Genomic DNA, 21,742 nt, shown 5'->3' with positions numbered 1-21,742 from the left:
GGCTCTACCTGTGTCTGCCCGTGGGGAACGACCCCCAACAACTCCCCACGTGCTGCCACCACCAACACCTCCCCGACACAGGAACCACTGCCACCAACACCCCAACACGGGGCTCCCCTCGCCTCGAGAGAAGAGCAGGAGGCCAAAAAAAATAAAAAAAAATTAAAAATAAAATCAGCTTTTAATAAGAGTCTGAGTTGAGAGTTGTAGCAGGCGACTGAACAGAGGAGATGCCAATATTTTTATTTAGTAAAAAGGTATGTATTCAGGTAGCAGAACACCTTACAGTAACTAACTCGGCAGGAAAGGTTAAAGTCATAGCACAGCCCTAGATCGGTTTTGGGACGACGGGGGGGGGACTGTAAGGGAAGCAGCTTCAGACTCGAACCTTGGCTTCCAATAGAGTGTATTCAGAAAAATATTGCATGAAAAGCCTCGGGATTTTAGTTCTTTCATAGATGTATATTTACCAGTTTTTCACAAAGACTGCAGGAATACGATTATAAACAATAAATTAGGACTTCATGTTGCTATCATTTGGCATAACACAATCAGGCAATTTTTCCTTTTTAAATATAAGGCAACACAAGCCAACACATAATTTAATCCGTCTTTAGTCAAATTGCTTAACTTTGCTAAAGAGTTACCACTAAAGAACGGTTTATAGTACACTTAAAAGAATTTAAATAATGACATGATATAAGTGTACTAACTTACGCAAGGAGTCAGAAAACGTACTCTGCTAAGCTTTGAAACCTAAATATTTGTTACAGCCCAGGACTACACGTCTAAATTAAAAAAATACAAATAAATGTTTTCTAATTTTCCCATTTACGAAAAACTTTTTAAGAATCTCTAGCCAACTATGACGTCACTTCAAAACTTGGTATTTTTTTTCTTTTTTTTTTTTTTTTTCTTTTTTTCAACTTTGTATGATGTCTTTTAAGATTTTTAAACCATGCTCGTTAAGGAAAGTTCAAGGAGCAAATACTTAAGGCTTTGTTTTTCAAAGGGCTGTGAGGGAGGCCAGTGGATGGCAGAGGCCAGTGGGTTCACCCATACACAATGCTACTCAAACCCACACTACCAGGCGACATTCATACAGAAATATTACACTTAAAAGTTACAGTGTAGAGCAATATTTTTAGCCAGTGTACATATAAAGAATCAATGCATTTATTTTTTTAATTTTTCTTTTTTTTTTTTTAGCCCCATCCGACAGCACCGAGAGGACTTAAGTCCCTTTCTCTTGGTTGCAAATGCTTTTTTCTTTTTTTTTTTTTTCTCTTCTTTTTTTTTTTTTTTAATTTCCAAACTTGATTGTGATCATTATGTTCAAGTATTAGTCTCGTTAAGAGAGATGAGGAATTTTCTACTTACAACAAATTCGGCTGTTAGAAAGGAAAGGTGTGTTTGGGTAACACTGAGGAGAACGAGACGCTGAGGTTACTCAATAGTTAGTGTCCTACGGTCACCGACTCGACTGGCTGCTGGAAGCGACGTGGGGAAGGAACAGAAGGAGTTAGGCACCGAGACCCTGGGAAAAAGGGATGTTATAAATAGCTTTGCTAATTCCCAGAGAGGAGAATTGTTTTGCTGTTTTGATGGAGAGGGATAGGGGACCCGTTGGGTCCCAGAGTGAGCGGAGCTTCGCTTCGGATCAACCCCCTCCCGTCCCGGGGGTACCGCTGCCACATGGGGACCGTGCCACGTCGCCCCGCTCATTGCACCGGAGACGAGTTTGAGTTAATGTCTCCTTGCCCTGAAAATGAATTCTAGCTACCGGAGAAGCGACTGAACCCTTTTTTGGAGTTGTCAGTGGGTCTGGATTCCCTTCACGTCAGGACGGCCAGACTCCTAGCAGCGAGGGGTTCATCATACAAAGTTAGCTCTTAGGCTGGCGAAAAGGGGGGAGCAGGGAAGGGAAACGAAATGCAGAAAAAAAAGGCAGATTAACTACAGCAGCGAGGCTGCCTACCTCCTAGACCCGCCATTCCCCCTCTTCCTCCATACCCTGTCCACAAAAAAACACAAAAGCGTCAGAAAAATCTGCCAGAGACTTTTGACTTTGGACAAAGTCTAAATGATAAAGACGGGCGTCTCGGCAAGAAACAGCTGAAAAGCTTCTTCCTATATTAACGCCTAAATACATACCCTACTAGCTCTTTTCAAACGTAGGCTTCTTTTTCAATTAAATAGGCCTCTAGACAGTGCAAATGGTCAATGTTTAATGCATTAATGAAATGGGCTTCGGAGTCGAAAATAAGCCCCGCTTCCTGACAAATTCTGTTGCTCTTAATCTTCAGAGGAAATTGAGATGGAAATTTAAGCAGCTCCGCTCCCTCGCTCTTGACGGAGCTGGCGAACAGATGCAACTGCCAAACCCTGCAGCAACTCAACATCAGTCCAGAGAGGAGCTACCCAGCAGAAGGCAAAAGCTGCACAAAGGGGATTCTGCGGTGAGGAAACAGCTGCGGCGTGAAGTAGTGTAATGGAATTCTTTTGAAACAAAAGGCATGTTAAATATTTGATGCATAAAGGAGATAGATAACATGTAAGCAAAGCTTTTAAATATACAGTATGTCTTCTTCCAAGGGTTACTTATAATGATCACACAAGTTTGCAAGTTAAAAATGCCTTGCTTATTAATTAAAATTAAGACTAAACCTATAATTTTTGTCTGTGAAAGTGACTGCAGCCTATCTATACCCTGGGTGTTGAATATGAAGATTTCGACTATCGGTTGGTTCAGGTGCTCGGTTCATGGGAGGCCGATGGACTTTTCCCAGCACGGCCATGCTCTGATCTCTGAAGCAGGACTGCTGGAAGTCCCCACTTAGGTAATCCATGGTCTGCATCACATTATTCTGGCTGGATGGGCCAGCTCCAGCTCTGTAATGAGTTCCTCCTGCACAATCTAGCGGCGCTCCTGCCGGCTGTCCCCCGTGGAAAGGCATGGCGAGGTCCTGGGACCCAGAGCTGTCACTGTTGGGCGTGGGCAGAATGTTATTCCAGATGGGCTGGAAATAGTGCCCATTGGTATATGGCAAGGGTCCCTGCAACCCGTTCACAGGCGGAGAAGGCGTAGGCTTCTCGATGGGGGGCTTCAAGCTGAAGGACTGGCCCATGCACAGTTCTTGAGGGTAGTTTGAAGTTTTGCCGGGGAAACTCTGCCCTGCCATCTCTCTCTGAGGGTGCTTCCCTGCGAGTCCAGCAGGCCCAGCAGCATCCCCACACATTTGCTGCAGATGTGCAAGCTGGTGCTGGTTCCACGCAACCGATTTGATTTCGTTCTGGTAGGCAGGCGGCACCCTGTTAATATTCACCATGGGCACGTTAACAGAGGCAGGAGGAATAGCAGCAGCAGCATGATCTACAGGGTTTACTACACAGGAAGGCATGGGTGTAGGGACATTGTGAGTAGATACCCTGGTACTTGCATTGATAAGCAGGTTGCGACTTATAGGGCTGGGGTTTGCAATCTGTCCCTCACACACTGAGGTAGTGCTAATGCCAGCTCTGGCCTGGCAGAACTGGTTAATCTGGTGCACAATGCTGCTCAGGTCCGGTGGCTGGTTCTGCTGCAGGGTGGCAGCCATAGAGAGGGGAATGGTTGAGGTAGACACGGTCACATTCGGCGGCGCGTCTGCATCCGGCATCTTTCTGCTTCCATGTAAACCCGGCTGCAGCAAAGGGTTGGGGGGGTGCTGCAGAGTCTGGTGTGCCATGGTCTGAGGATGCTGCAAGCCCTGCGGCTGCTGCATATTCTGAGGGTGCGGCAGCGCCTGGGGCTGCGGTATCCCCTGAGGGTGCGGTAAGCTTTGTGGCTGTGGTATACCCTGAGGGTGCTGCAGAGTCTGTGGCTGCGGGATGCTCTGGGGGTGCGGCAAAGTCTGTGCATGCTGGAGAGCCTGCTGGCGAGCGAGCGCCTGGGGGTGGGTTAAAGTGCTAGGTGCAACGTATGGTGTGGAAGGGGGATTCATCATCGCTTCCGGCAGCAGACGCGCGCGCGTCCCGTCAAAGTCTTTGATAATTCCTTTCGCTGGAGATTTGACTATCGCCAGGAGGCCTGTTTTCGTGGTGGCCTGAGACGGGTAAGGACTGTACCTCTGGCCCGAAGTATCAAGTCCGTTCACAGTACGGCGTATGTGTTTCCTCTGGGGAACCTTGACACTGTTTGGAAAAATTTTGATAGTCAGTGGATTGTTGGCGACCTTCTTAGCATAAGCATCCAATTCTGCTGGGGTAGGATACTGTGCAGATCTCATTTTCTGTGTAGTGTCCCCTGTGGAGAAAGGAAATTCGTCAATACCGATTCTGATAAGCAAGGGATCAACCCCAGGGCAAGACAATTGCACAACAAAGGTAGAAAATCTCCAAGGAATCAAGAGGCAAGAACTTCATCTTCCCAGACCAGCAGACTGCGTACCAGGTACCTCATTCCCTTTATTACCTGGTGACCAATGCAACCCCCAGTTCAGCTTAAGGCAAGACCTGCCCAGGGGAGCAAAATGAAACCAGTGTTTTGATCAGAGTGTATCTACAGTTGGACAAAAACAGGCAACATGCTATAAACATCGGATTGTCTCCGGGTTGAAATATTTCTTACTGCTTGCGGTGGTGGGTGAGTTTCTATTCTCTTAATTTAAGGCTGCCTCCCCATGGCTCTTCAAGCCATTCTCAGTATCTTTACCGTGTAATTCAGAAATCAGAAAGTTATGAATTAAACATTAAACCCGTGTAATGCTGAGGTGGGAACCATACGAAGCACTTCAGCTCAAGCCTCCATTTACATCTGAGTTCTTTCCTAGACGCTGACATCTGAAAGCACTTTGAGTGTCTTTTCGTCCATTAGGAAGCCCTTGTCAGTCCAAGTTCAGCAAATGGAAGGAGGCTACACGTGCATTATTTTATGGCTTGCAATTATTTCCTTGGCTGAATTTTCAGAGTGGCACCTTGCTCAGGACAGCATCCTCCTATCACACAGCAAAATTACATGATTACCCAACAAGATTAAGAACATGCCACTCCCCAGGCACAGACAAAAGACTTCTGGAGACAGGGTTGTGGTTTGACTTTGATTTACCAGATACCTACCTTGCCCACAAGCTCGAACTGCTTCAGCAGCTTCAGAAATCTAAGGAAATGCTTGTGCCTCTCTGGCTATAATCACATTCCAAGCAGAGAGTTGGGCCGTTCCCCTACCTCAGCTCTGCTGCTTAACTCCTATGGGACTACTGCTTTAGAAGTGATTTTATAATCTTCAAATAACGGCTTGCAGTTTGACAATCCGATTTTGCTTTTGCTTGTTTTCCCCAGCACCACCTTACAAACAGTTTACTGGAAAAAAAAAAAAAACCATCCGCCCTTTTTGTGAAAATTTTCAGCATCCCTATGCCATCTGCTGCTGTGCTGAAAGAACGGGAGACGCGGCAGCCGGCTCCTCCAGAGCCCAAGAGCACCCCAGCCCCACATCTGGCCCTCTGACCCAAGGAAATCTAATGCTCCAGAGTAAAGAGTTGGATGCTCCCAGGAAAACAACCCTTGCAAATCGCCTGCAAAAGGCTCCTGAATACAGCTCAAGTCTTACTACCACCCATCTCTCTCTCTCTCTCTGCATCCTGCATCTTCCTGTCTTCACGGGTGAAGGAGAGCAGAACTGCTCTAAGAGCACTCACTTTTCTGAAAGTAAGGGCCAGAAAATGGAAAAGAGGATGGATACCAAAAGAAAGGTTAATTATAGAAATAATAATAATATCTCTTGTGAAATAAGAAGCTTTGCAAGCAGGATGCCTTGCATCTCTAGCACAGCACATACCACCGCCCCGGTTATGCTCTTACTCTCTGTGCTGTCCAAACACTGGCACATCCCACCCTTTCTCTTAATCAAAGGAAACACTCATTTGATATTAACCTGAACATCCTCTCTGTTCATACCACCGTACCCGCAGGCAGGTGGTTTCTGTCTGTCCTTTTGAGCCAGCTGCTATGTTCCTAACACAGAGAAGAGCCTCTGCATGGAGTGTGCTGGTCCTACCTTGCCTCAACAGCCAAGGCCTTCGTGAACTCCCAACCTTTATTTTCAGCATTGCCCACGCTCATCAAGTTCTGCTTCTTCCCCAAGAAACGACCCTTGCAACTCACCACGAATCAGAGAAGAACCATCAACAATGGACAAAGAAACCCACTCCTGTCTGTATTACGGTTTATGTTGCTGTTACGCCCATTGTCGTATAAAGCTTTTATTTTCAAATGAAAAATTAAGTAGATCCTTTAAGACACCTTTACCATCAAAAGTTCCCAGCCTGGTTTACATTTCTACAGCCATATTAGAAAATTAGGTGGTAAATATAAACACTGAACAGATACACTAAATATTTTTTTACTCAAGTATCTATTTTTCCTTTACGTGGGAACTGTGATGGAAGCTTTTAGAAAGCAGCTAAAACATCAATGTCTGAATAGGCTGTGGCTATTGGGTACAACACATCTCTAAGCCCGAATGTAGAACTCCTTCCTCTGATCAGAGAAAATAACCCCTCAGTTAAAACTTAAATGATGCACCAACATCAGGTTTAGCACCCTACCAAACGGCGAAACGTATTTTAAATCCTTTGGACAGGATCTTCTGGAATCAACCACCATTTCAAACAGAGCCTCAATATTCCATAGAAATATCCTATAAACCAGTAAAGAACCATTAGGTCTGGTTACTAAGTGAATGGAAAACCAGCTAGAATAGACCGAAAGAAAACACTGGTATTGGAATACCACAAGTGTAAGAATTCTTGAACAGGCCATAAAATGCTGAGGAGGATGGCAGATGAACAAGATACATTAAGAAAGCAATAGGATGAGCTCTACGAAGTTACCGAACGGTAAATGCAAGACAGATTACTTTTGTTGTAAAGTAATTATTTCATGTTTACTATAACGTAAAGCGTGCAGATGAGCAATTACTCCAATAAATTGGTGAGCTGCAAGTTCACACTCCTGCTAATCCCGTGGCAACCGATTCATCTGGTCACATTCCTGTGCGCGTCTCGCCGCTGGAGGAGCTATTTTTATCACAAAATGAGATATATTTCTCTGCCTCACCTCAGCACTAATGTAGCATCTTTTAAGTGCGTTTCACATTAAGGCTTTAAAACCCACTGCTTTTAGAACTGCCTACAGTTAAATTTTCATTAGCATTAAACAAAATACAAACAGGCCTTCAGGATTTCTACCCTAATGAGAGCATCGGCGTCGGGACAAGCGAAAAACAGCTGTGCCCATTTTCTGCATAAAAATCTCAACTGCAGCAGTTTCTCTACCCTCACCCATAGAAAGGGTTCAATTTTAGCTGATTACCCCATGTGCTGTCTCAACCTGCTCCTCTCTCATTTGTCCCTACCCCCAAAAGCTCCTCGAGAAGCTTTACGATGCCCTATTGTCACAAAAAATCACCCCACGTCCAACAGCAGCTGCAGACGCTGCCCAAACAGTCTTGCCTCAAGTATCCTGGTTGATTGCTCAGATTTATACTGGAGTCACTGGGAAGAAGGAGAGAATATCAATATGGAGTCAGTGAGAAGTCCTCTGCATGGATAAAGACAAATTTCTGGGTTAGCCTTTCCTGTGATGCAAGTGAGAATTCAAAGAAAAATACTGAAATTGGAAGTCCTGTAGCGATCAGTTTCTGAGGGGAAAAAATATGTGTATTAATCTACAAAACTCCTACTGCACAGACCATCTTTAAGAAAAATGCCTCTTATTTGAAAGTGAGTAAGAAAAAAAGATAATTGGACTAATGTGGATTTTAAAGTGTTAATAAAAAGTCTGATCCAGAAAACTACACTTAAAAAATTATTAATACAAACAGTGTAAGTCTGAATAAAGGCTATCATGTGGAGTTCTGTGCCTTTTACAAAAGCAATAGCACTATTGTTAAAGCCTCCTTCCAACCCCCCATCAAAAGTCACAAGTCACCATTCATTAAAAATGCTCATTAACTCAGCTTTCCTTTGGCCAGGGGCTAGACTACTTGTGCATATACAGTATGGAGTGAAACGCACCAATTAATCTTACACACATCTGCAGCAGGGGTGAGCAAGGGCTGCACGAGCAGTTTCATTTTCCATCTAAATCAGAACAAACTGGAACAGCTGAGCGTTACCACTGCCAGCCAGTGCCTGCCAGCTACTTTATGCCCTAAATTCTTTTAAATGCAGTACCCGAAGCTCTTCACTAAGCAGGATAGAGCGATGCCTTCAGCACGGGGATAAGCAGCTCTCAGAAACGGCATCAGGTACCATCAGGTTAAGAAACTGCCCACATACCAGCACGCTGCCTCATAAACGTGTAATTAGCAAATACCTGATTTGTGCACAGCTGCCCTCACACGAACCTCACCCATTTGCTTTCAGAACTAAGCTTTCTGAGCCACCAAAGAAACTTCACGTAACGCAAGGACCTAGTCCACCACAACAGCCTACCTTTGGAAAAAAAAAAAACACCAACCCACGTTTCGGTCAGCAAACCTCCAACTGGAAACAGAATAGAGAAAGGAGGGGAACGTCCAGTTTCATTCCATCTAAGGAAGTCCTGAAGTGAGTAAAAAGATTTTTACTATTGCCAAAAGCATCGTTACAATTACCAAGCCCATGGAGTTGGCAAAACTGCTACGCGAGTGCTGTAGGGGAGCACACTTGTGTACGTGAAGAGTGTCATTCACCTCTGGCAGGGCTTAAGCATGTCACCCTTAATTGGAAAATTATCTTACCTATTTTCAGTAGCACCACAAGACTTAACATAATAACAATTCTAGCTCTAACTGGAGTGTAAATTACTTGGTTTTAAAGAGCAACGAGTCCATCAGCAAACTGAGGGTACAGAGATCTCCCAATGCACATTTCAAATCCAAGAGACAGGTCACAGCCCTAAGAACTAAGTTGGACCTTACATAGGAATTTCTGAAATTTCAGCTGAACAATCAATGTGCAACTTCAGTGATAAAGAGGAGACACACAGTAAGATTTAAAAAAATCTCTAGCCGGTAAACTTACATTCCCAAGCTTAAGTTCTTCTTAAAAATACTAGTACAACTATTAACGACTGAAGTTATAAAAAAAAGAATTATCAGAGTACTCTGCAGACGTATTTTCAGAGGCACCAAAGAGACATCAGAAAGAAGATGGAAACTTTGAACTTTAGTAATTTGGGCTAGATCACTAATATTTGCAGTACATGCCCCAGGTATGTAGAACAACAGAGCTGCTGACCTCAAAAGGTTTGCATTAGCCTGATCCAACTTTTATTGGTGTCTACAAGTAATTAAACGAATGGAAGTGAAGAAGAGTCAGGAAAAAGTTGTGTTAAGAAGCAAGTCAGCTGACACAGTTTTAGCACAAAATGTTTTCAGCAAAGAGGCACGAATCTCACAGAAACCTCACTTGCATTTCATCTTGCTGTGGTTAAAATTAACCTTTATAAAGCCAGGAAGGGGAGGGGGGGGAGAGCTTGCTGCACACACATGAACCTCCACAGCGATTTCTCAGAGCCATTATTGATGGATGCCTTGAAGGCATAACAAAAGAAAGACTCTAACATTAAATAGTTTTTTCCACTGTATCCTAAAAGTTTTATGTCACAGCTGTACCAGAGCCAGATTTAACAGTTAACCACATCCTGCAGACAAAACGTCACTCACATTTCTGAAGTCCAGTGTTCATCTGCGTGTAAGAAAGAAGCTGAAAGGAGAGGTCACCTGGTCCTGGCAGACAGGCCAGCATGGCAGACAGGCACTAACACAACATGGGGCATTCACTCCTCTGCACACTGCAACAACAGAGAGACAATTCAAAGTTATAATACAAGGAGGAACACAGAAAAGAAAGCGGCAAAGAGCCATCTCTGGCTGAAGGCCTGACCAAGCACAGATGCGCAACCGCTGCTCCGGCCCTTCCTGCATCTCCTGACAGCAACAGAAATGCTTCAAGAAATGGGTCATCTACAGGGTTAAAACGAAAAGAGCCGTCTCGCTCTCCTCTGCTGCTTGACACACAGAGGATAGTCCTTAACTCTGCCCTCAAATTTCAAAGGTGGTTGTTAGGAATGGTAAAGAAACCACCATCATTCATTTTACTATATATTGAAATGCGCTGGCTATCCACCAGGTATAGCCGAAGCAAGTCCTCTGGAGAAATCCTGTCAACTGCTCTTTTCCATTTAATAAAAAGGCATGGCATGCATAAATTGAAGGCAAAGTATGCAGCGCTCTGCCTCGTGGCAAGATTAAGCTGCATGCTACAGCTTGTAATTTCTGTGGTCCATTAGGCTGAAAGATGAATGGCTACAACTTCCTTCATTTCACAGGAGACTCGCTAACCTGTGCGGCTCCGGGTTAGACAAACAGCAAGACGTGCCTTCTGCACAAAGGAGCTGCAGAGGTGCCACCACCCTCTCCTGCACAGGTTTGGCATCTATGAAATCAAACCTTGAAATTAATTATACAGACACCGTGCTGGCTCCCTCAAACCCCATCATGGGCGTACAGATACAAGGGGGGCTTCCAGCAACAAAGCTAACTCAGGCTCAAAGCTTCCCAGTGTTACTAGAATTACAGAAAGAAATTTGAGTTGGAACAAAGTCCACCTGGTCCAAGCCCTGGCTCAAATCCCCCATCACAGCTACTGGGGTGAAGCCACAGCCAGCCACGAGCACTTTAGAAAGATCTAGGAAACAGGGTGGCTGAGCCAAGCTGGAGAATCAGTCGACTTCTCCTCCTTGCCCAGATTCTCCACAAGCACCAGCTTTTTGCCAAAACATCTAAGGAGCAGCTTGAAAGGCCCTGGGGCTTGTTATATGGCCCCCAAAACAGGGAAAGAGTCAAAGGCTTCACAAGTTAGAGGCTGGTTTAATTTCAGTTGTTTCAAAACCCCAATTAAACCAGCTGGGGAGGCGTTCCAAGATCAAGACAGGTGAAGCAGAAAGCTCGAGACCAGCACGAGAAGCCACGGCTGCAGAAACCCTGCAGAGGCCACTTCTGAGAGTCACACTGTGGAGGACTGTGTAAGCTACTGTCAATGAAACCTGTGGATGACACCCGACACAGCAGCGTCAACGCCGTGTCCTGGATAACACCACCGCCTTCATGCTCCAGAAAGCTCCAAAAGCCGATTTCTCTGCAGGGATATTTTAATGACTTCAATTTGAAACCTAACCTCAGACCACCGTCGCAAGTCAGACCGCCCAAGGAGTACCTGCACCGATCCAGCAAACAGCGTGGACTTCAAGCTTACCCTCAGCACAGCAATTACTCACTGTAATTCATTAGATCCATGTTCGTATGCATCTTCTTGGTTCAACACGCGAAGGCTGATCAAACCAACAGTCAAGAAACCTTGTGCAAATGCTAATTCATGAAAACTTCTGCATCTTCACTGTGTGAGTGCTCTCAAAAGCTGACTGAGCATTACTGATCAAGCCCGTTGGGTGTCAGTGTGACTAACAATTACAAATAATTTTGGGCACTGAATGTCAGCTTGACAAATCCATGGTATTGCCCATTCAACTCACCCACTCCCAAGTAACCACAACTCAGTGTCATGAGAAACAAACACACAATGTCACCCAGCCACAGGGACGACAGAGCAACCACCAAGAGAACAAGTGTACATTCATTCTCCATTTCATCCCTAGCAGATAGTAACAATCTGCACTACTACAAATTCAAGACTTGTAGTTGTCAAAAAAGGTCAAAACCTGGATTTTATTCTCACTCTCTGTAGCAGGTGGAGTTTTCAGTCTTTCAGAAGGTGTTCAGAAACGATGACGAAGACCTGTCGCATCCACAACTTAAAAAGTTGCTTGACCTTTATAGATGAGAATCACTGATAACTCTAAGTACACAATGTTCAGTGAAACTTTTCAAACAGCCTGCAAGCAGCAGTTTCTTGCCCCAAATCACACCCAGCAAGACCAAAAAGACAAAACAACAACCTGGTTCCTTTTAATCAGAAGACAAAACCACTGTGAGTTGCCAGAGCTTTACCTGAGTAAGCAACAGAAACACTCACAGTCAGCAAGAAAAAAATAGTATTTCCCTTTCTTCCTCATTTCATCAACTTTAGAAGACTGGCAAAAACAAGACCTATTTCTCAGTGAAAAGCAGACAAACAAAATTAAGAGCCTTCACTGTAGTCGGAAAACCATCAGACCACGCCATTCCCATCTTCCTTTTACTCCAGGTAAGCAAAGCATCTACCTTTTACTCCAATAATGTCTGACACCAGCCCAGAATTACTTCCCATCCCCACACAGCCAACGAGCTGTGTGTCTAAAACATTACTTAACCGATGGCACGTTGGTGTGTGGCCCTGGCAGAGAGAAAAGTGCTCTGCAGTGCAGCCCTGCACTCAACACACTCTTCGACTGAACAAGTAGCATTTCTGACAGCCAGATCCGCGGAGGCTTTGCTCACCTGCTCCATCATTAACGCTCATTATAGCCTGAACGCTGTGCCTCTTTGAGTAAGCCTCTTGTTGAAGTGCCACGGAGAGGCTCAGCGCCACACACGCAGCAATAAACAGGATAATGGCACATTAGGAGAGAGAACAAGTGATTAAGAGTGGTCCCAGCATTCAATTTAGAATAGCCAGGCTTCTGTGATAAGACAGCAGCATCTCCTTGAAGGTCAAAACATGTATTTACAGAAGCTTTAGCTCCAATACAGAGAGGAACACTACAAAGAGGGCTATAAAGGCAAGTTGTTCCCGCAGGCAGATAATCATTTCAGGCAATGCCAAAGGTTCATAAAAGACTGGGGTGGCAATAATAATTTTAAAGGAAATACTGGACTTACAAAAATCATTTTAAGTGGAAGCATAAAATCATTCTTTTAGCTTGATTTGCAATAACCAAATTGATGCCATCTAGGTCACTGCTGAGCATTAAAAAAAGAAATTCAGATTTATATAGAAGTGCTGACCATAACTCCATCCCTGAATTCCATATTATAATTAAAATCCTGCTCCAATTTTTGTTCTCTATGAAATTAACAATTTTTCAAAATCGAGATCTTGGTATTTGAAAACAAAATGCATTTGAAATATCTTTATGAACAAGCCTGTTCACTTCCCTTTGTGATTCTCAGCACCTGCCTGCTTCTTTCTGTCCTGACTCATCTCCAGCACAAGCCAGAGCAGACAACTCCAACACACCACCCAGCTAAAATGAACCAAAATCCCCCGCATGGACTGTACTTGGGATGGAGGTGAACATTAGTGTCGTCTCAAACTGTTGTTACACACAGTCTCAGGACGGCAGCACAGGGTCCTGACACAAAGGCAGCTGGGCCCATCATCCCCTCCTGCGCTTGGCTTTATTGCTTCTAATTAGTCCAGAGCGGGAGATAAACTGAACTTGGCACATCCAAGACTTCTCACCAGCAGACTTGGCTCCACGGCAGCAACTTGTGTGGGCACCAGCACCTGCAAAGCTCCCTGTGGGGCTGCTGCCCCAGCCCCTCCGAGGACGGGCAGTGTGTTACTGGGGGAACTGGAACGGACACAGCGAGTCAAGAACCAAGGGGTGTTTTACTCTATACCAGTAACACTGTCATCTAAACCAGTCCGCTGCAAACTGGAGAGCAAGATGACCAGTAGGCTTTGGCACCCAGCAATGGCGGGCGGCTGCAAACTCCCTACCTTTAAAATTTTTAAATTGTATTTTAAACAGATTCTGCGCTGCCAAACACAGCATAACGAGCTCTGTCTTGAAAACATATATAAAAAGATAAAGTACATTTCTAGAGGAAAACAATCATTAGATTGGAATAAATAAATAAATACCCCTCTTGGAAGTGATTTGAATCCAATCTGTCTGTAGGATATAATCTTAACAGTGCAGATACTGCAGGACACTCTATTAAATCACAGGTTTAGACACACGATCAGATTTTTTTTCTGCTAAGATTTATTAATAATTAAATCAAAGCATGTTAAGCTGAAGAGGGATTTGCAAGTAATTATCACATCCCCACAATGACTGTTACGTTCAGACTTACCTGCACATCAGGGTGTTTTTTGGTCCAGGCAGCACAGTGTCCCCTGCACTGATTTTCAGAGTTAAGTCCTGTCACCACCAAGGCTCACGGGGTAAGGCAGAACAACTCACCTCCTCCCATTGCCAACACCCTCCCCATAGAGCTAAGAATCAGTTCCAGTAAAACTTACCATGATATTGTCTTCTGGACTAAAAATATATAGTATTTTCTAGCTGATTTTCAAAGATTAATATTGCCTCTGCCAGACCCGCTGCTCCTCAGGCCAGGGGAGACTTTTACAAGCGAGAGTAAAACCTAGGTGTAAAGCAACTCAGTACTACTAGGAAATTTCTAATACTCTAACACAGCTTTATCATTATATAAACAGACCACATATGTAGAGTTATTGCCAAGTTTTAAAATACGCCAGTCTCTGAAGCTCCCAAGAGGCCTTACAGGGTAAGCACACAAAGGAAACGCTCCCCACAAACCATCCCCAGCCAGTGAAATATGGGAAACTGAGCCGGTTTAGACGAAAGCGAGCTGGTGAAGTTTAAAGTTAGGTTCCTGAAAGTAAACACGCATGTTTGAAATTCCACGATTAACTGCAGGCTTGTTCACAAAGCTCGGGGCCGGGAGGAAGCAGAAGCATCTACCCACACACACAAAAGAAAAGCTCCAAAGTATTCCAAGTTTCCAGCACCCTGGGGTCCCGTAAGCCGTGCGAGGGTTGTTAAGCGCTTGGGGCTGACTGACACGCTTCGCTTCTCCTCCTTATTCACAAGGTGGCCCCGTGAAATTCCATAACCTCTGGCAGGATTCACGGCAACCCCCAAGCGCACGCGGCACATTCCAAGTTCAGCCTATATAAACGCTGCAAACAAAAACAAAAACTAACTCGGGGTTGCGAAGTTTTCTTTGGTACAAATGTCTGTAAAGAGCTTGCCAGGGAACATAATTGAATCCGGGCCAATTTTCATGCTCCAAGGGAAACTCAGTGTCTCATTTACCCCCCGGCAGGCTGCTCGAGACCAAATGAGATTCACTCCTTTTCCTCTCTTGCAAAGTAACCTAAAATCTAGGGGTTTCAAAAATTTGTTCGTGTCAACCGCAGCTGCTGAACCCCCCACCAGCCTCAGCGTTCAATACAATTCCCACCAGTCAGCCGTGCCTCGCCTGACGGTGTCTAGACCCATCCTGCAGGTTTCCTGCCTTCCTCCAGCTCCAAAACCTCCCTTTATTCTTGGGCACTTACCAGAATGGCCCTTTCCTGGGACTGCTGAAGAGCCAGAGATAAATCTTACCGTTTCCTGGAACAAAATTACCAAGCTAGCACTGTATTCATCGCCGGCCAGTATCACATCCTCTTAATGTTTTATAAATGGAAAAACTGCAAAATAAGGCGCAGAGAGGTAGCCTTTTGAAATGGCAATAAATCACAATAGCATCGAGTGTACTCGGGGATAAATAAATAGGAAGGCTGAACAATAGAAAGTCGCCTTTTGTAACGAGCGGAGAGCACCGTCAGCATCTGCCGGCACAGGACCTTTTGGCTTTCTGCATTCAGGTGGACCTTTTGTAGAGCCCTGCAACAGTTTCCATCAAAATCAATTTTTGCTTCTTGCAGTTTAATTAACTACGATTTTGCTTGTACGCCATTTCACCTTTTAGGCTGACCTCCATTTATAATGCTACTCAGGCAACAAAATTAAATAGTTTGGAGGGGAAGGCGGAGAGAATTTCAATGGAAGTGGGGTGGCTTTGGGGAGAGAGGAGGCACCTGCTGCGGCACAGCTCGGCTCCTCTCCCCGAGCCGGGACGGCAACTCTCACCAGGGAAGAAAAGGAAGCAGCTTTGGGGTAACAGCACTTAAATGGAATATTGTTCATATCACACTCCTCACGCCCAGGGGCTATCACTAAAGGCTTCCAGGTGAGCAATTTTGAACAGGATGTAGTGCAGTAACAAAAGCCATGGTGGAGGCTCTGGGCTCCAGGCAGGCAGGTACCGCCACGTGTGGCATCAGCTCCATCAAATTCACTCTCCGGATAAAGCAGCAGAAAGCTCAAGGTTATGATCTTACGAGTTTAAAAAGCCTTTTTTTAGGTCGGTCCCAAGAGATTATTTTAAAACACAGTGCTACGCATTTGCTGAAGAGTAGAACAGTTGGCTTTAATTGTAAGATGGATTTTTACATAGCTTCTGACCTTTCATCTAATTGAGGCCTAAAGAAGAAAAAAAAAGAGGAAAAGCTATACGTCACTTCAGTTATTAAAATCCATCAAGCTCAGACTTTAGCCTTGGGATAACCACAGCCAAAAAATTGACTTGCAAGTAATTATCACTGCTATCTGCAATAAAAGTTAATTGGACATAATTGAACTAAAGCCCTAATCTGAATGAAGCTGTTGCTGGCAAGAAGCCTGCTCCTGCTTGCACTTTGCAAATGAAACTGCGAGCAGTAAAATGGACAAACACAAGGCTGCTCTTACAGTCTGCCCACTGCAAATCACAGCGCAGTTTCTGCAAACAGCTCGTTAGCTTGGCCAAGATGAAGCCATTAAGAGGGCCTGTCCTCGTATCCCAAACACACCCTTCCACAATGCCCCAACACCACCAAGGCACGGAGTTTCAAAACCAAGTTTCAGTTTTACCGACCTCTTTATTACACGGACTGAAACCTAAGATTGATGTCACGAGATGCTGGTTTCATCAGAGCCTGAACCCTGTAAATACCAGTACAAATAATGTACTTTCTGAGCACGTGAAGACACCAACTCAAAAGGTTTTCAGCACTGATAATTTACCACCTTCATGCAGTTCAATAGCCTTTCCTGTTGCAGGACCAGCTTCTTTCATCTCGGCAGCGGAGCAGACAATTAGCTGCTTTCTGTGCTCAGCCCATGCAGGTGGCTGGGGGAAGGGAGCATTAAACTAAATTCCTGCTGATTCGTCCGTTTATATTTTGCATTTTTGTTAACTAACAGACCAGAAAGCGGTCGTCATCCCCCATACTACTTCAGAACTTCCTTCCAATTTTAATTATTAACACTCTGCCCTTCACCAAAGCATATCAAAGCACTTAACAAACATTACTGAAGCCACATAACCACTCTGAAATGGGCAAAAATCACACACAACTCTTAAAAATCACACACAAACTTAAGGTTTTTTGACCAGATATGTCAGAGCAGTGGTCTCCTTACTATGGGCCAGCCTATGACAGAAGACTTTGAGGGAAGTATCCAGATCACCACAGGTTCCTGACGTAATTTTGGATGAAGCATTTAATCACCCAATGCCGTGGTTGCTCCTCATCTAAAGGATGGCAGTGGGTGACAGTTTTCTACCACTGGAGACGACCGTGAAGATAAATGAAATTGTGGAGCATTCAATACCACCTTGACTTCTCACGTCAGGCTCACAAGGTCACGGTCTGGGCAGTCTCATGGGGAGAACAGGAAGCAGATCACGCTTCCCTCTCCGGAGCGCCATTTGCTCACCACCACTCCTCCGCATTTTCACGGCTCAGAACAGAACTTCTGAGCTCAAGACAGCTGCAACGGAGAACCAGTGACATCAATTCCCTTTCATGACCCAAATCAGTGGCTTATTTTACTTTGCTCAAAGCTCTCACCTCTTTTAAAGCCTATTTTTAGATTTAACTCCGTATTCTGCAACGTGGTAGGAGCTGACAGACAACACAGGCGTAAGTAGGTCTTGCCAGGTGTTGCAGGCCGCTTCTAAGGCAAAGGAAAGGTGTAGAAAAGACAAGTCAGGACTATTGTAGGGCCTGGCCAAAGCTTCAAAGGACTATTTCTGGCTGTGCTTGAAACACATATGCTAGTGGTCAGTTATGAGACAGATGAGATACTACTTGTGGTTTTACCATGGGAACATATGCAAGAAATAGGAAAATTGACCCGCCTGAAGTCAAAAGGGATTTGAATAACTTTGTATCTCCTTCCTCTGAATTTTCACTACGCTAAAGCACTCTGACCTTTAATTAATTTTCTTTCTCCTTTTATATGGTAACTTTCAACTCCAAGTTTTTAATGCTGTACCGGTGGGAAACAGGGATAAAGGAACAGTCTGGGATGTTAGTTACATTTCACAGCGCATAAATCTGCAGGGTCATTTAGGAGAGGGAGCAAAGGATGCTACAGTTGGGACTGCAGCAGTTCAGAGCAGAGACCAGGAAAATACAGCATTGTCATCAAAATCCTAACTTGCCCAAGACATTAGGCCTACGTTTGTATTTTCAAAATGCAAAACAGACTCCCTGCCCATCACTGTAACACTCACAGACGGTACCATTTTCTTCAACAAGATATTGAGCGGTGCAAAACATTCCTTCCTCCAAAGCATCCATTATCCTCAGGGCAAACTAAACCCACCTTCTTCCTACATGCTTGAGCAGCATCTATAATATCACAGCAGCTACTATAAAATACAGAACAGACTTACAGATACGAGTGCGCACGTTTTCATGTGAACATGCTGGTACTAAGGTTAGCTGAGATGACTTCCATCCAAAGCAAACTCACAACAGCCCAGTTCTACAAACTACAGGATGCTGCTAACACATACCCCAATGAGGGACCACACATTCCCACCAACAGATGTTCTCCGTCCTTGTACGCAACTTCCTTCTGCCTTCAAGTGATAAGAAACCAAAATACACATCGACCCCTTTCCCATGGTGGAGAGTCTGCAGTTATAACCTCAACACCATCAGCAAGAAGCTGCACCATCTCCGTTTTAGGTGCAGCTTTCCTACATATTCAAGGTCTGGGAAAAGCATGAGGTTGTAATTTTGGGCTTTACTTTACCACAAAGGACATGTGAGAGCTGTGAGCTTCCTCGTGCCGCTCTCAGCCAGAATTCCTGCCCTCTCAACTTTCTTGCCTACCCAGATCTGGAAAGGAAGGTTTTCTTAAGTACAGCAAACAGCTGCCCAGGCAAAGGGGAAAGGAGACATGAAACAGCCCCCTCTCCAGTGGCTGCTTCGCACAGATCACCATTATCATTATCTTCTCTCATTCCACACTTACTCTACAAAAGCCCAGAATTAAAGTCTTAATCATGACTTACAGAAATCCTTGTGGCTGCACATGACAGAAGGATGACAGTTCTCCCTTCTAAAATAACGTTAGAAGTTACAGATTATGACAGTCCCCCGAGTAGGAAAGTAGCTATCTTGCCCTGTTTATTACAAGCTGATTATTTCAAAAAACATTTTTTTCAGAGCTAACTTTGAACAAATTTTACCTCTATGCAACACACAAACAACAAACCAGACATTTGTTAGATATTGAAAAATATGCTTCGAGTCCTGTTTCAAAAATAGGTTCACTTGAAAATGAGAAATATTTGCAAATGAGATGAGGCAGGCTGAATTAGACTTCATACAAAACAGAAAACTGAGCTTGCATATTTAGGAAAAAATTTAAAAAGTGACTCACTTGCGGACCAGGTGTGCTGGTGGTGTGTGAACACAGGCGGGCAGGCTCACCAGGGGGATGGATTTCAGTTTGCATTGGTTTTGCATGTGTAGCGTTTTGACCTGTACAACTACACTGACAGTTGTCTGGTTTAGTATTTAGCTCTGGATACTGAATTAAGGTCCCACCTGCGGTGAAATTCGAACGACAATTTACAAAGCAAGTGAAGAAATATAGGGTAGATTTTTATTTAAGATACAAAATTGGAGATTTCTAATTGTGTGCAGTGCCAGAACTTCCTGCCGGACCGTAAGCACATCAGCTCTTAGATATATTTTACCATTTGTAAGGGCAAGATAAGACCTTCTTCTGTAGCTGGAGATATTGTGCAGCCTACTGTAAAGATGAAAAGCGTTCTAAGAACCTCAAACAGAAGCTGCAACACAAGTACAAAACACTCACCAGCAGAAAATACAAGCCATCAGGCGAATACCAAAGAGCTGGACCAGACACTGGGAAGGCGTTTTGCCATCAACCTGCAGAATGAGGTGCTGGTGCCCCACTGGCTTGTCCTGACACAGACCTCGTGTCCTTATCAGTCTTCCAAGAAACACAAAGGCCATCGTACAGCAACTCAACAGGAAAAGGGACAAGTAATACATTACTTGCAAGCAATTGTAAGAAGTCTTTACTATTCTGTGGTTTCCCAAGAAGCATGAAAGCCGTCCAGTTGCATGGCTGGCAGTTCAAAACAGCTGCAGGGAAAGGAACATGAGTGTGTAAGGTGTTTTCAAAGCCTCTGCACACCACAAGCATCAGCGCGACCTCACCTGATTCCTTTCTCAGCCACCAACACAGTGCCTTTATCCAAAGTTTACATTCACAAAATACTTCTTTTTCGCATGGTACGTTTTACTGAGTGCGGGAGATTTTTGTTTGATTTAGTGCATCCTTCCTCCTCCACACTTGCCTTTTTCTTTTAAAAGAACCCCACACGTAACCACGGCAATAAATAAATTGTACGGACAGGACACGGAGGCAGTTGTAACTGTACTACAGTGAGTGAGACATCCCTTTGTGTGGTAAACACAACCTGGCTGCGTGGGCGAGAAGAGAACAAATACTGCTCCCGCAGCCCGTAGGACCATACCTCAACAGCAAACACAGCATGAACTGGCCTGAACAAACACTGAGCTTCCCACTACCTGGGCTGCAACAGCCCTGACCTTCATGGTGCATCTGCCACTAAAGGGCAGCACAACCCCCCCAAACACTGTGCAAGAGTCTGGTCAAGTGTGTACTCGAGACAGCGACTCAGGCAATCCCTAAAGTATTGCTTGATTTTAATTTCCAGACAATTTGTCTCTCCAACCACGGAATTGCTACAGTCAACAAATTCAAAAGGTAAATTTTTCTACCTTCAATTAACTCCATTAGTACTGTTTATAGCTATGTGATTGATAAATGCTCTACAGAAGCTGTAATTAATGTATTTTTTCCTTGGAACACATACTGAACCCCTTGGCGCTCCGACGCTTAATGAAAAGCAATTTATCAACTTGCTTTGAATAGCTGGATCTGACTCCTTAATGCAGAGAGAAACACACTTTGCTTTAAGCACTACTACTCCGAACAAGAAATGCACACTGCAACATTACAAATGCCATCAGCCACGGTTGGGATTTTGATTGGGATGACAGCGACCGGAGCGCTCATCTCGCTGAGAAACTGGGTATGATTTAGTGGGGCTTAGCTGGGATCCTCTCCCCTGGGATGCTCCAAAGCAGGAGATTTGCAGATGTGCTTTTCCAGGCCGGAGGTCAGGAGTGCCTTTTCAGGACACCGGACAAAGTTCCAAATTCTCCTGCGTCTGCGCAGCCAGGAGCCTTCTCACCACTCCCATGGGCACTGGCACAGCTCACTGGGGAACAGCAGCAGCTCAGCATATTTCAGCCTGGACATGTGTTCAGCTGCTCACAAAGCGGACAAAAATAAAGTGCTTACAGAGTGTTTGAATGTTAATTTCTCAAATTGAGCGTTGCTTTGCATAGTTGACATATGCAAAAAAAAAAAAAAAAAAAAAAAAAAAAAAGCATTTCGGAGGAAAGGCTTGACATCACAGAAAATTTTATGTTGGTATTAACCGCTGGGGGGATTAACCAACCTTCAAAGTCTAAAACCTAAACTCGCATTTCTGGGAAGTATAGGCTACGGATTTCCAATGTAGGAACTGGTCTGTACTCCATGTGGCAGATTGAACGTAAGGATTACA

At 44.5% G+C, this 21,742-nt stretch overlaps 1 protein-coding gene across 2 annotated transcripts in view; it reads right to left on the bottom strand.

The window, feature by feature from the left end:
- Positions 1–2,565: 2,565 nt before the first annotated feature.
- FAM222B (family with sequence similarity 222 member B) overlaps positions 2,566–21,742 on the bottom strand; it is a 34,369-nt gene continuing 15,192 nt past the window's right edge. The window contains exons 2-3 of one of the 2 annotated variants that reach the window (XM_014953278.1): positions 9,692–9,819; positions 2,566–4,285 (exon numbers count right to left, since the gene is read on the bottom strand). In XM_014953278.1, the coding sequence (XP_014808764.1) occupies positions 2,700–4,285; positions 9,692–9,773 (1,668 nt within the window). In that variant the 5' untranslated portion in view covers positions 9,774–9,819 and the 3' untranslated portion in view covers positions 2,566–2,699. The remainder of the gene's footprint in view (positions 4,286–9,691; positions 9,820–21,742) is intronic. The other variant, XM_014953279.1, reaches the window with a different exon arrangement.

The sequence above is a fragment of the Calidris pugnax genome, unplaced genomic scaffold (assembly GCF_001431845.1).
Source record: "Calidris pugnax isolate Ruff unplaced genomic scaffold, ASM143184v1 scaffold133, whole genome shotgun sequence".
NCBI classification, from domain to species: Eukaryota; Metazoa; Chordata; class Aves; order Charadriiformes; family Scolopacidae; genus Calidris; species Calidris pugnax.
This window is presented reverse-complemented; position numbering and strand designations above follow the sequence as displayed.